Source organism: Penicillium roqueforti, assembly GCF_015533775.1.
Source record: "Penicillium roqueforti strain LCP96 04111 chromosome Unknown scaffold_14, whole genome shotgun sequence".
In the NCBI taxonomy this organism is placed as follows: domain Eukaryota; kingdom Fungi; phylum Ascomycota; class Eurotiomycetes; order Eurotiales; family Aspergillaceae; genus Penicillium; species Penicillium roqueforti.
This window is the reverse complement of record NW_024067578.1, coordinates 421839-436139: the sequence shown is the minus strand read 5'-3', so window position 1 is coordinate 436139 and position 14301 is coordinate 421839. Positions and strand designations below refer to the sequence as shown.

General features: G+C 49.1%; 6 protein-coding genes across 6 annotated transcripts; 4 read left to right on the top strand and 2 right to left on the bottom strand.

Annotated features, from left to right (window-relative positions):
- Positions 1 to 773: 773 nt before the first annotated feature.
- Positions 774 to 2285, bottom strand: nscD (prenyltransferase nscD; the record flags this gene model as incomplete). Its single annotated transcript, XM_039073630.1, has 3 exons — positions 774 to 1404; positions 1476 to 2014; positions 2100 to 2285. 3 exons carry the CDS (start codon positions 2283 to 2285, stop codon positions 774 to 776), a joined length of 1356 nt encoding a protein of 451 aa, XP_038928293.1.
- Positions 2286 to 2788: 503 nt separating this feature from the next.
- Positions 2789 to 3547, top strand: LCP9604111_5781 (uncharacterized protein; the record flags this gene model as incomplete). The annotated part of the gene is made up of 1 exon (XM_039073629.1): positions 2789 to 3547. One exon carries the CDS (start codon positions 2789 to 2791, stop codon positions 3545 to 3547), a length of 759 nt encoding a protein of 252 aa, XP_038928292.1.
- A 798-nt stretch (positions 3548 to 4345) lies between these two features.
- On the top strand, positions 4346 to 6931 carry LCP9604111_5780 (FAD-dependent oxidoreductase; the record flags this gene model as incomplete). The annotated part of the gene is made up of 3 exons (XM_039073628.1): positions 4346 to 4964; positions 5032 to 6130; positions 6193 to 6931. 3 exons carry the CDS (start codon positions 4346 to 4348, stop codon positions 6929 to 6931), a joined length of 2457 nt encoding a protein of 818 aa, XP_038928291.1.
- Positions 6932 to 8300: 1369 nt separating this feature from the next.
- LCP9604111_5779 (uncharacterized protein) lies at positions 8301 to 9283 on the bottom strand (the record flags this gene model as incomplete). Its single annotated transcript, XM_039073626.1, has 6 exons — positions 8301 to 8330; positions 8390 to 8510; positions 8577 to 8725; positions 8825 to 8861; positions 8938 to 8953; positions 9190 to 9283. The coding sequence occupies 6 exons, from the start codon at positions 9281 to 9283 to the stop codon at positions 8301 to 8303; spliced, it is 447 nt and encodes a 148-aa protein (XP_038928290.1).
- Positions 9284 to 9847: 564 nt separating this feature from the next.
- LCP9604111_5778 (uncharacterized protein) lies at positions 9848 to 11556 on the top strand (the record flags this gene model as incomplete). Its single annotated transcript, XM_039073625.1, has 2 exons — positions 9848 to 9880; positions 9928 to 11556. The coding sequence occupies 2 exons, from the start codon at positions 9848 to 9850 to the stop codon at positions 11554 to 11556; spliced, it is 1662 nt and encodes a 553-aa protein (XP_038928289.1).
- Positions 11557 to 12116: 560 nt separating this feature from the next.
- On the top strand, positions 12117 to 14179 carry LCP9604111_5777 (aminotransferase-like domain-containing protein; the record flags this gene model as incomplete). Its single annotated transcript, XM_039073624.1, has 8 exons — positions 12117 to 12287; positions 12388 to 12424; positions 12495 to 12526; positions 12584 to 12626; positions 12680 to 12847; positions 12905 to 12981; positions 13035 to 13859; positions 13922 to 14179. The coding sequence occupies 8 exons, from the start codon at positions 12117 to 12119 to the stop codon at positions 14177 to 14179; spliced, it is 1611 nt and encodes a 536-aa protein (XP_038928288.1).
- Positions 14180 to 14301: the final 122 nt, after the last annotated feature.

Here is a 14301-nt window from a genome sequence, read left to right as displayed (position 1 = left end):
CAGCCTTTGATCTGTTATATTGATACAAATCAGGGGGGGGGCTGAGATTTTTCCCTTTCTCTCGTTCTCAATACAATGTTTTATCTTGTTTTAATCATTTCAGATAAGCTCTTTCTCATAGCGCTGCCGTCGTCGCGAAATTAGAAGGCAATAAATATTGTTCTACTATTTAGTTCAACAGTTCTAGACATAAATGAAACAAAGAGATTGGCCTTGAGGTATCGTAAAAATGCTGGCAAGACTGACAAGACCAACTGGCGAACTTTCATCAACCAGTCGCTCTACCGATGCAGTCATCAAGGGCTATAGCCATTGAAACTATGATGCGAGCCAGGACTCTACGCAGATCAACCAGAAACTAAAGCTAAAGAGAGAAGAAGAAGGAGGGAAGAGAGATAGAGACGCCCAAGCCCCACCTCTAGAAACAATCAGCCAATCAGATCCTTAGCAAACAATATGATGCTACAGTTCGTAATGATGCAAACAAGGCAAACAACTAGCAAACATCACATATTGTGACGACCTCCCTGGTTTACATTTCTTCTGCACTCTCCACGTATATCGTTACATCTTTCTATGATCTACTGCGTCGAGTATATCTCTTGGAAAAAAAAAAATTCATCGAAGCTAACCTATATAATTAGTAAGATACTTAATTGTGCCACAGTATGATGAGGAAGACCCTTCAGCACTCAGGGGTAGTTGAGAAATGATAGGAAATCAATTATGACCATATTAACATAGAACTAATGATTCTTCGTCTGCTCTGCCTATCAATGACTATCGCTCCGTCTTCGGGTGGACCGGGTGGTGTGTACTTTATGCTTCAGAAAGCGGGCGGGATCAAATGCCTCCGGGCCAATATAGGACGTAACGTCCAAGTGGCTCTTCTTGAACAGACAACTAACGTATGTCTGCATACCCTTTCCATCTTCTAGTTTGCGATGCTCGGTGAGATCTGCAAGCATGTCCAGGTATCTCTGGCTATATTCACCCCTTCCGCGAGATGTCATCCAGTCAGCGATGCCTTTTGCAAGAGCACCATCGTCCGGTCCATAGCGACGAACAGGAGTATAAAATTTGATATCCGGCACTGTTGCTCCAGGAGCAATATCGAAATAGTATAAATACCCAGAAAGCAAAAGATCAATCTCAACGAAGTTATCTTTAGCGGCTGGGTTGTACTCTGATATGCAAGGGACCTCAGAATCCTCAGGGAAGTCCGAGTCTAGGCCTGTAACAGCTGCAATGAGACTGCGGAGCTCCTGGAGCTGCGATTCAGGGACGGGGATGCGCCCTCCCATTGTCATGACCTGCCGCACAGAGGCAAAGCTGGTATGGGGAGATTGGAAGTAGAACTTGAGCCTCGATTTTTCAGGGACGACATTATCAACAGCCAGCATGCTAAGAATTCTCGTTAGCAATATTCCAAACGAGGAAGCATCTATTATTGAGATGCAAAGATAAAGGCTCACAAGGGGCTCAGCAATTTTCCTTCCGGGTCATTGTTGAGGAATTCGTGCATTGCGGCTCGAGATTCACTGTTCGGATCAAGCTGCTTGAGTGATTCTTCCCACAGAGCGATGGGCAACTTCCCATCCGATTGACCCAGACGACGGGGAACAAAATACGTTTTGAGATTCAGACCATTCTTGAGCCACTCCGCGGCGACTACCACCGTAGTGGTGAAGTGCGCACCTGCCGCCGCTTCCTTGGCATATTTGGAGCGGTCATGATCGTAGAGGGTGGCGAAGAAATGGTTGGTCCAGGTAAGGTCCACAGTTGGCACGAAATCTGCTATGCGATGCAGCATCTCAAGTGTGGCTTGCTGGTTCAGAGGATCCAAAAGGGTTCCTGTGAAGGAGCCAATTGCCTCTGTGGTGTAGCGGACATCGGGCTTGCCTGCCGCAGTATTCCATTTCCAAGAATATTCAATCGGAGACCCTTCAACTCCCAGCAAAGATTTCCATTTGAGGTTGCCGTCTGGTCCAGGTGCGGGGCCCATGTAGGGAACCTATGCTAGCCACTCCGTTAGTGTTGCTGCGTTTCTAGTGAAACATGGAGAGGAAGAGTGGGGGAAAAGGAACAGGGATGCGCACGATCCAATGATAGTGGAAGAGAAGTGCCACATATTGCTGGTCTGTTGAGTATCCAGCAGCCTCGACCATGTTAGACAGATGCTGGCCTGTCAGTCTCCACCAATAATCTGCATCAGGCCCTCGTGAGGGCAGCCATGGTGATAGAGTTGCCCATGCCTTGGTGGGTGGTCTTGTCACTTCAGCCATGATTCGATTCAAACAAATGCCAATTCAATGATTGATGAGATTAGCAAAGTAGTAATTATGGAGTTTAATGAGAAGGGATGTATTCCAAATATATCCATCGTGGAGATATGTTGTTATCCTTTCGGGCTTCATGGACCTCGCCCTGGCTGCAACGAGGTAGATTGGTACATCGAAAACCACAGCAGCGAACCACCTAGGCAATTTTTCGGGAAATCGGGAATCTAGCCCTCAACTCGTCGGGTATATATAACCGGGGTTACCACCCGTAGCCGTGGACGACTTCGGGCACTAACTTGCCAGCTTGCAGGGATCATGACTTGGAAATTGTAAATCCGATTAAGTCCGAAGTGGGATACATCCTAAACTCCGTTAAGACCATTTCTTTCCTTATGATATAGTATAATTGCTTCGTTTCGCTCCGCAATTAATTGACCATCCATTGTCTTCCCACCAACATCGACATTACAACATCTTTCATCCCTTCAAATACAAACTTTCCTACAATGGCCGCCGTCACTAAACCCTTGGTTCTGATCACCGGTGCAAACCAGGGCCTGGGATTCGCGACAGCACAACAGCTTGCTAGCACTGGCCAATATAATCTTCTTGTTGCCGCCCGCTCCCAGGAAAAAGCCGAAGGCGCAGTCAAGCAACTGGAGTCTAGCACCAATAGCTCTTTGACGCCTATTGTTATCGATCTTGACCAAGACGAATCTATCACTGCGGCAGCCAAGTTCGTTGAAGAGCGTTTCGGATCGCTGGATATCCTCATCAACAACGCTGGTATCAATAGATCGTCCGACCCAAATGCTACTCTGCGCGAGAGCTACCGAGCTGTGTTTGAAACAAATGTTTTCGGTGTGGCGGTGATGACAGCAACTTTCCTACCACTCCTACGCGCATCGAAGTACCATGACCGACGTATTGTCAATGTGACAAGCGGCCTTGGTCAAATTGGCATCGCGTACTCGCCAACTTCAGAATACAGTGCTAAGATATGGGAACTGCCTATCTACCGCAGTAGCAAGTCTGCGATCAATATGATTAGTGCTGTCGATGCTGTCAGTCTCGAGAAAGAGAACATTCTCGTTATTCTAGCTGCCCCAGGCTTCTGTCGTACCAACTTTGGAGGTGGTCAGGGCGTCAAATCAGCAGAGGAGGGGGCTCGGCCTATTGTACGGGCTGCTACAGAGGGTTCGCCAAAAGAACTATTTGGAAAGCTTGTGGACGACGAGAACACGCTGGTCGAGTTCGGCTGGTAGATTGAACTGTTATGGGGATTGGGAGTGACGAGACTAGCAATATATTTATGAGATGTTGGCAGGAATTTGTTGAGATAGGTGTGTGGGGCTGCCTGGTTACTCAGGTCATCTACAAACCGCCGCTCGTTTACACGCAGATCTCGAGATACTTTTCGGACTTTGTCTTTTACAGAATGAAAACCCCTTTACTCTCTCTGATATTGTGTTTCTGTGTCATTCCTCGAGCAAATGATACCTCTCGTTAAACTATACCAGTACCTCTCAGGTGAGAGGATGGAGAATTCGCCACCTCCGTTGCCCTTTTCGCGAGATGAGCAGTTTATGTTCGGTAGTAATGAATCATGAAACGGCCGTGAATATCCAAACTGTGTGTAAAATTCTATTGATGTAACCAAAAATTTCGGAAAATATACAAAGTGAAAGTGATGAAGCAGTAACGTGGGACTCAATGACCTGGGCGTCAGTTTTCCATGGGATTTTCCCACTCGAGATTCGAACAAATTGCTTTGAGATCCTTCAAAAGTTCAGAGCTATTCAAATCCAAGCACTCCACAAAGTTATTCGGAAAGCAATCGTTAGGGCCAATTGCCGAGTGCCCGATGCCTTCGTGTAGTAATCACCGGGTTCCCGAATTGAGAGGAGAATCTCGTGACAATTCAAATCATTATACTCTTACCTTGATGCTAGTCCTAGATAGAGTATTGGTCTGGCAAAACTTGCCCTGTAAAAGTTTTCCAACTCTTGAACAGCCAGTTCGGGCCCTTCTTGCCAATACCTTGCCCTCCGCACATATTCGCCATGTTGCACTCTCCTCCTCCCTTTGCTGATGGGCTTCGCCCCCTCAAAGTCATCATTATAGGAGGTGGGATTGCTGGTCTATCTTTGGCGAATGCCTTTGAAAAAGCCCCTGTCCCGATCGAATACGTAATTCTGGAAGCTCGAGACACCATTGCACCACAGGTCGGAGCTGGTATTGCTCTTGCCCCAAGCGGGTGTCGAATTCTCGACCAATTGGGTGTGTATGACGATTTGGAACAGCTGGTTCATCCGGTGCAAAGCAGCGGTGTGTGTGATGGACAGGGAAAGTCGTTATTGCCCGAGCGGAGTGACACCGCATTGCTCGTCACTGCGCGCATGTCATATCCGTTGGGATGGGTCGAGCGTCGAAGTGTCTTGCAAGTGCTGTTTAAGCACATCTGTCACAAGAAAAGTGTGTTGACGAGCAAGAGGATGGATCGGATCGAACACTCCCGTGAGCAAGAGAAGCCTATCAAGGTCATCTGCACCGATGGCTCTTTCTATGAAGGCGATCTGGTCGTGGGAGCCGATGGAGTTCACAGTAAAACGCGCTCGGAGATGTGGAGGGCGGTTGAGCAAAATATCTGTGATGATTTTGATGTGCAGCAGGAACGTCGAGGTAAGTGGCCCTGAATCGTCGATTTATCACCCATCAATTTGTACGGATGTACTAACAGGGATAACAGCCATGATGGCTGAATATCAGTGCATGTTTGGTATCTCTAGCCCCATTCCGGGGTTGGACGCTGGTATGACCGACGACACGCTTGCAAGAGACGTGTCTATGGTAGTGGCTAGTGGCAAGGACGGCAAGATTTTTTGGTTTTTGTTCAAACGTATGCCACAAGTATACCAAAGCCATGAGATTCCGCGATTCGATAGCGCGGATGCGTTAAAATTTGCAGAGCAATATTTTGATTTCCCTGTCCAGTCCGGTGCGAGCAACATTAAGTTTTCTGATCTGTGGGAGCGGCGCGAGACGGCAACACTAGTCCCTCTCGAGGAGGCAGACTTCGCGCATTGGACAGCTGGTCGCATTGTTTGCTTGGGCGACAGTGCTCACAAAATGACACCCCATACTGGGACCGGAGGCATGCTTGCTCTCGAACATGCAGCAGTGTTGGCCAACATAATATGCCGGTTGGTGGCCCAGGGAAACAAATTACCGCTCACAACATCTCAAATCGGAATGGCCCTGAGTCAATACGATGAAAAAAGACGACACCGTCGCACCTCCGCTAAAATAAAGTCTACCGGAGCGTCTGCTCGCATGCAGACTTTACAGAGTCTTGCGGATCGGCTTGTTGTTCGTTTCCTTTTACCTTACGCTGGTGATATTCGTGCCGATCAATTTTGCGATGATGCCATTGGCGCAGAGCATATTGAATACATGCCAGTTCCAGCGCGCTCTATGACGGGTTTGATGCCTTTTAATCCCAATCGTGGTATCGGTATGCATGAAAGCATATGGCCACGCGTGTTGTGGGCCTTGCCACTACTTGGGATGGCAGTTGCTGGGTTGTTGACTATGTTCTCCGTGGCGCCATTTGAAGATGCATACGACTTCCTTGCTCGTCGTCGCTACCGCGAAGTGGAACTCCGAGACAAATTCTACCACTCTGGTTTGCTCGATGATTTCTCCAGGTCGGGAGTCCTGCGCTTCATAGTCAGTGAAGCGCACTTCTTTTATCAGCCTTTCTCCTTTTTTGCCGACTATGGTGTTTGGTATGGTATCATGTTGGTTGAGTCTGCAAGGAGAGCTAACCGACTCAACGTCCTAAGTTTGTAAGTTTGCGACAGAGTGACCAACACTCTGGATGAGACCTTCTAACATACTATTTCACCAGTGCTCTTCTCTGGGGAATGCTCAATATGTGGGGAATCGCCATTTTCGTTCCCATTTATTACTTTGCTTACTACATCCTCACGCCAATTTCCACCTTTGACGCATCCGACAGGCGTCTAACAAATCTTTCCTATACAAAGACTATCCTGCCAGTGCTTTTGGCTACCCACTATGCCACTTTTATGGACGCTTATCTTTCTCCGGTGCGGTCCCACCGTCAGGCTGCTGGCTTCTTGTGGGAGCTATTCCCTGTCTGGCTCTCTCTTGCACAGGCGGGCCTTGCTCGAAAATTCCTCCAACCGAGCACGCTGAAGCAAGATCGACTCAATAATGTTACACGCGATCTACCGACTATCCGAACAACCATTCTCGGGCTTTGTGCCGTTTCGACTGCAGTTTGGCAGTATACAGTCTGGTGCAGCGAGGACTCGCTTGGAAACATCTTCATACCCATCCGTAGTAGTGTGCAGGGCCAAACTTTTGAACAGCTCTTTGCCGAGTTCTTGAAATGGGATCAAGTATTCTTCGCTATTCCGAATTTGTTTTGGATTATACTATTGTTTGCTGATCTTCGTGCCGCTGGCTTGATTCATGCTGGTTGGCTCAAAATATCATTCTCGGCTCTGGGTCTGATAATTGCGGGTGGGAATGGGACGATGCTAGGATTGATGTGGCTGTATAGGGAAGAGGTTCTGGCAAAGAGACAAGATCGAGGCGCTGTTGTGCGTCCCATAGCCTGACCTATGGTGAATGCAGTGTAGAGTTTGAGCAGCGGAGTGTTAGGAGAAATGACAAGACAGAACTTAGCAGGCGTTGTCAATGCTATCCGAAGAAATAAGCTGCATAAGCTCATTATCCTTCGCAATTAGCAACATATCCCCAGTCTGTTTACTAATCCAGCGATGAAAGTGAAACTAGTATGCCTTATGTCGGTATTGGTGATAATGCGCGGTGCGCCAGAATCTGCGATGAGACCTGCCACAATAGGGCCGAACCCGCATGCGTATGTGTTCGGGTAGCCACATAAACACAAGACCTGATGCACAGAGTCGACTGAGAGAAGGGCCAAGGTAGACGATGTGAATCGTATATTGACTCATCATCGATGCCACCAGTAGTCTGTCGAAGTAATAGACAGCATGCGATCGCATCGGTACAGGGAAGCTAGAGCATACAAGACATTTGCCCGCTTCGCATTCGACTCGAGTGACAGGAATACGAGGGGCAGCCCGTTGTACGATCCGAGTCAGCAAGGCTTGAGCCAGTTGGAGATGTTATAGCTTACTTATTCGTAAATTTTACAGGGCGTGCACTTGAGACGAGGCGATAATTAGCTTCGTGATCATCTCTTACTGACGAGATCACACACTTGTTTTCATCAATGCAAAGTCACCATTCATGTTGTACCCAGCTCGTTGCAACCTCCAGTTGCCGCTTTCGAGGAAGCTACGCTGTAGCGCACCGCGCATTTTCTCGCGCGGCATAGGGCGTGATGACTCACCAGGCACAAGCAATTGAATAACTAGCTGTAATAGATGAATGTTTCGTGATGCGAACGGCCAGAGGCTCCGCCATTCATGGGGTGAAGACGGCGAGGACGAACACGCGATGGAGAACGCGTCGTGACATCCTTTGATCTTATCTTATTTTGGTAAGAATGATGGTATTAACCTCTGGATGGTATGAGATCTCGAAAGCGATTTGGCTAGGATTAACCTGTCACGTTCATATCCCGCTTTCTCTGTCCAAGGCTTGACAATATGACGCGAAATAAAATGAGAATCGAATTGCTTCAAGCAGAAGTCGACGAAAACGATCAGAGTTTCTTTCGTCTCCTGGTCAACGATCGGAACATAAAATATGTCACTATAGACCCTGGTCTCTATAGTGTTGACGATGTGTATTTCGGCCCCTCGCTGGTTTCACTTCTACCCACCCGCTGGAGATTGGAACGATGGACTGGTGACCAAAAACGAAGCAAATGGCCAACCCCACTTTGCCCGTGCTATTCGGTCCCTTTTCCCTGTCGTTGAAAACACCTGGAAGAAACTTTTGTTGATCATACGGAGATCCGGGTCGGAGAAAAGTTACGAACGGGCGTTTGTGAAGTCAGATGCAATTTGTTCGACGTGGTTGTGGCTAAATTCGCCCGCTTTAACTAGGAGATCCAATATCTAGAGAGTGAGACCACGGCTTACCAATGAATTGAGGGCTATGATATCGGCCCACGATTCCTTGGCCATTTGACGGAAGATGGCCGCGTGCTTCGGATTCTTGATGGAACGCATCAAGGATGCTAGACATGCTGGCCCTCGGGACCTCGAGACCTGTCAGAAGGCATTGTCTCGATTACATCGCCTAGGGATCCACCATGGAGATACAAACCAATTCAACTTTCTTATTCGTGATTCGCAGGCTGTTTTAATCGATTTTGACTCGGCACGAAAGTGTGGCGACCAAGATGCGCTTCTGAAAGAGCTCGAACATTTACCGAATTCCGTAAAGGATTTATCACGTCGAGGTGGGGAGGGCTCCTTTGAATAGTCAGCTCTTCGAATGCATGCGTCTGGTTTTTTTGCGTCGTCTTTGATGCCAATCTGCTTTCAGACAGGATCGGGTTGAAATTCACATACTTGTACGAAAAGGCGCTTTTTTGCATCGAAGATCCCTCTAGGGGCGGGGCAGTGTATCAGCGAAATCGGCTGTTATGGTGGAGAGGGATGTTCGTCAAGAAGGTAAACTTTACCTGACCAATCCAAGTCCTATCTTTTTGATCGACTAGCAGGGTGGCACGGCAGACCTTGCTGGTAATAAATCTCTCGGTCAACGATTTATTATTCAAGCTGGAATTTGAATGATCTTCCCAAAGTCGGTTATTTCAAGTAAATTTCATAGTTCTTCGATCAAACGCGCCATTCTCGCTCTATTAGCTAAGCATTCTTCAATCACAGCATTTCATACTTAGAGATAGGTTATCTCCAGGTAAATGTTTGTCTACTTATGTAGCATAGACCGAATATAAGATCTATGCAGTTCGGAGACTGGTTCCCGGCAGAAGCCCTCTCATCCACCGCGGTTATCGGGCCAAACATGGAGAACTTCTCAGAAAATTCGGAGATGACCCTTATAGAATAAGGAATAACCGAGAAATATGTATATTGAATTCTTCAGAGGCAGTCGGTGTTTCTTTGGCCCCCCGCGCTCGGAGTTGTGGCCGAGATCCAAATCCAAGGCTTCCCCGGATCTTCAGCTTTATTAGCAACGTGCTGCCCCTCTTCTCTGTTCGATCAGATACCGGGAAAACATCCTTTTTACTAGTCAACATTTTATAATATCAGAGAACTCAGCTATGTATGGAGTTGCCCCACACAAACATTCAAATGTTCTTTTTACTCACATACTACAAGGGCTTATACAGCATCGTTTGCTTTCTTCGAAGCCCTCTGGGAGGTATGTATATGTACAATAGCATCTTTATACACCAAAGCGTCCATTCTAACCTCTACAACCTTAGGGTGGCGTCAGCCATGTCTTTGTCAATTTGGGATCAGACCACCCCTCCATCCTCGAGGCGATGGTGAAAGGCCAGAAGGAAAAGAAAGGCCAATTCCCTACTATAATCACCTGTCCCAATGAGGTACGTTAGCAATTGCATCATGGGACCCACCAAGCCTAACGGCAGCACTTCGGTTAGAGTCGGTATGAATGTGAGCCCCGCTGACGATATGCTGTTTAGATGGTGGCACTGTCCATGGCCGACGGCTACGCACGATTGACCGGAGAGCCGCAAGCAGTAATCGTCCATGTCGATGTCGGTACGCAGGGACTCGGAGCAGCAGTTCACAACGCCTCATGCGGGCGCGCCCCGGTTTTGATATTTGCCGGTCTATCGCCTTACACGATCGAGGGCGAGATGCGAGGTTCACGCACTGAATATATCCACTGGATCCAAGATGTGCCAGACCAGAAGCAAATTGTCGCCCAGTACTGTCGGTACACGGGTGAGATCAAGTCGGGCAAGAATGTTAAGCAGATTGTCAACCGGGCTTTGCAATTCGCAACTAGTGATCCACAGGGGCCTGTGTATCTTGCCGGGGCGCGGGAGGTTATGGAGGAGGATATCGAGCCATACCAGCTGAACCAGGCTGTCTGGGGTCCTGTGTCACCGGCCGCCCTACCAACCTCCGGCGTTGAGTTAATCGCAGCTGAGCTTGCAGCTGCCAAGCGCCCTCTTATCATTACTGGATATTCCGGAAGGAAAGCCCAAGCTGTGACTGAGCTGGTCGCATTGGCAGATAGCTTCAAGGGAATCCGTGTGCTGGACACTGGTGGTAGCGACATGTGCTTCCCTGCTAACCACCCTGCATGGTTGGGATTGAGATATCCAGGCCATGAGGCAGTGGGAACATCTGATCTAATCCTGGTGGTAGACTGCGATGTCCCCTGGGTGCCTACCCAGTTCAAGCCGTCTGCGTCGGCCAAGATTATACACATTGATGTCGACCCTCTGAAGCAACAGATTCCAGTTTTCTACATTCACTCGATGGCTACATTCCGCGCCGACGCTTCCACCGCACTCAAGCAAATCAACGATTACGTTGCTTCTCGGGAATCTCTGCAACAATTCATTAGCTCCAAAGATAATATTACTATGGGCCAGCGCCGAGACGAGGAGTATTCAAGGCGTCGACAAGAGATCTCCGATCTGGCTGTTATCCCGGAGGGCGGCGACGGGGCTTCCTTGAATATCCACTACCTCATGGCGCAGGTCCGCGAGGGCGTTCCGATTGATACCATCTGGGCTATTGAGTCCGTGACCATGACCCACTTTGTTGCTGATCAGGTCTCAGCTACCCAACCTAAGTCGTGGATCAACTGTGGAGGTGGCGGTCTCGGCTGGTCCGGCGGTGGTGCGCTTGGTATCAAGCTTGCTAGTGACATACAGCAGGGAGGACGTGGAAAGGGAAAGTTTGTCTGTCAGGTTGTTGGTGATGGAACATTCCTCTTCTCGGTGCCTGGATCTGTGTACTGGATCGCCCGCCGCTATGGAATCCCCGTTTTGACAATTGTGCTAAACAATAAGGGCTGGAATGCCCCCCGGCGAAGCATGCTGCTCGTTCATCCTGAAGGGGACGGCTCTCGTGCTACGAACGAAGACCTCAATATCTCCTTTGTGCCAACGCCGGATTACGCCGGTATAGCCAAGGCCGCTGCAGGCGGTGACTTGTGGGCTGGGCGTGCCTCGACTGTTGCTGAGCTCGCCCGGAAGCTCCCAGAAGCTATCCAGAGTGTTCTAAACGGAAAGGCAGCGGTGCTGGAAGCACAGCTTGACGGGACCGCAGGAAAATATGTAGAAAGCTCGTGAGAAATGGAATTTGGAGGGCATGAGGTACTTTTAGAGTACTAGCGGTCCATAGACTGTTCAATGAGAGTTACAATTCATGGAGTAAAAAAAGCGAGATTTCAAGAGATGTATATTTTGTATGCAAAACACATGCAAAAGATACCTCGTGAAAAAAGCATCGGTACCCCACGCCCTTCGACATGCTAGTGCCTCCAATTGATAGAAATACACTATCTGTCCAAGCTATTGACCCCAACGTCAAATAGGAAGCTTATCAAAAGTGGGCTGTACTCCGTTGCACCGTAAATGAGTCATCTGGTTCGGAGAACGCTGGAGAGATAGATTTCCACTCCGCTTTCGCCGAGTCGCCCTTCGCAGCACCTTCGATTGCTCCTGTTTCGTTTTTCTTCTTAAATAGTCCACTGTCCTTTCACACAATCAGGCCAATACTATTACGTCCTACGAATTCGATATACAATATACCCCGATATACCAAACACCCCTCCGTATAACCCCGCGCATACCCCTCCGAATTCCGCATTTCGCATTCACACCGCCACCAACTCAATTGCTCAATCACAATGAGTCCACCGGCACCTCTTGATGTCGACCTGGTGGGCGTCACCGATACCTCGGCTGTCCCTGTCCCAGATCCCTTAACCATCAATGGCGTGTCAGCATGGCGACAGAAGATGGCCAAGGTCCCCACCGGCGTGGCCGCGCCATCCAACAGTGACATGTTCAAGAGTCCGGTATGATAACTCTAGATTGTGCATAGGCCTCATGGAGATATGACCAAGGAAGGCAATCAATTGCAGGATACAGAATGCTGATATGTGTCTGAGGCATTAGATTTGCTACACAAAGCCTAAGGCCAAGCGGTTTGAGCGTATGTCTACCTTTGCCCTTTGCGTGTGGTTTTCGCAATTATTCCCCTGATACTAATCATTCGTTTGCAGACTGTTTTTCGACCGAAGCCAAGTCTCGCAAGGTTCGCACCCAATCGCGCAATGCGAAGTCCACACTTGCTAATCCTTCCACACCTTAGGCGTCTACTTTGAAGACTGCTGCTCGTTACCTGAACAACCCAGGTAATACTCCCGGATACTTCTCTTTCGGTTCATTGATTAATTCTGTGTTCAAGGCCTTATTTCGCTCGGTGGTGGACTGCCCTCGCCCGAATACTTCCCCATTGAACATTTGGATATTAAGGTCCCGACTGTCCCCGGATTCTCTCCGGAGGCTACTCGGGAGTCAGGCACGGTTCTTCGTGCTGGAAAGCAGGACATTAAAGATGGAACTAGCCTTTACGGTGAGTCCCCGTTCTTTATGTGCATTAGAAATGGCCATGACTGATCCAATTCCTTAGACTTGGAGATTGCCCTTAACTATGGACAAGCTACCGGAGCTGCGCCATTGCTTCGTTTTGTCACGGAGCACACCGAAGTGAGTATAAAACACCATATCTGTCGTCTGTCAGCAGATACTAATTAAATTAGATCATCCACAGCCCTCCCTACTCTGACTGGCAATGCACCCTGACTGCTGGCAGCACCTACGCCTGGGACACTGCTCTTCGCTTGTTCTGTGAGCGCGGAGACTATATCATCATGGAGGAATATACTTTCGCCAGTGCCGCCGAGACTGCCTTCCCCCTTGGTATCAAGGCCGTGGGCATCCCAATGGACGGGCAAGGCCTCATCCCGGAGGAAATGGACAAAATCCTCAGCAACTGGGATGTCGCCGCCCGAGGTGCACGCAAGCCTCACGTGCTATACACCATCCCAACAGGCCAGAACCCGACTGGTGCCACTCAGTCTGCAGAACGCCGCCGCGGCGTGTACAAGGTCGCTCAGAAGCACGATCTCATCATCGTCGAGGACGAACCCTACTACTTCCTGCAGATGCAGCCCTATACCAGCGGGGATGCCACTCCAGTGCCTCCCCCCTCCACCCACGAGGAATTCATCAAGTCACTTGTCCCCTCGTTCCTGAGCATGGACACTGATGGCCGTGTCGTTCGCCTCGAGTCTTTCTCGAAGGTTATCTCGCCTGGTTCCCGAGTTGGCTGGATCGTCGCCTCTGAGCAGATCATCGAGCGCTTCCTCCGTAACTTCGAGGTTTCCTCGCAGAACCCTAGCGGTATTTCCCAGATCGCGCTCTTCAAACTTCTCGATGAGCACTGGGGCCACTCCGGCTTTTTGGATTGGCTGATCAACCTGCGCATGTCGTACACTGCTCGTCGCGACTCGCTCGTTCACGCCTGCGAGAAGCACCTGCCCCGCGAAATCGCTCACTGGGAAGCCCCTGCGGCTGGCATGTTCGTAAGTATTCCCTGTCTATTCCACTCACATGTCATTCAGCAATGAATACTAATATCTACCAGCACTGGATGGAAATCGACTGGCGCAAGCACCCCGGCGTTGCCGCTGGCAAGACTCACGCCGAAATCGAAGAAGAGATCTTCTTGTCCGCTGTGAACGACGGCGTCCTTCTTTCCCGCGGCAGCTGGTTCAAACCCGACCACGACACTGCCGAGGAGAAGATGTTCTTCCGCGCGACCTTCGCAGCTGCTTCGTCGGACAGGATTGACGAGGCTATCTCTCGCTTCGGCCAGGCTCTGCGCACTCAATTTGGCCTGTAAATTGGTTCCTGACCTACGATTTTGACGAATCTCTTTTATCATAAAGAGGATGCATTAACTTGTTAGTTTTGTGATTTTAGATGGTAGATATCGCAGTTTTATAAAGGGCGGGTTTTCATTGT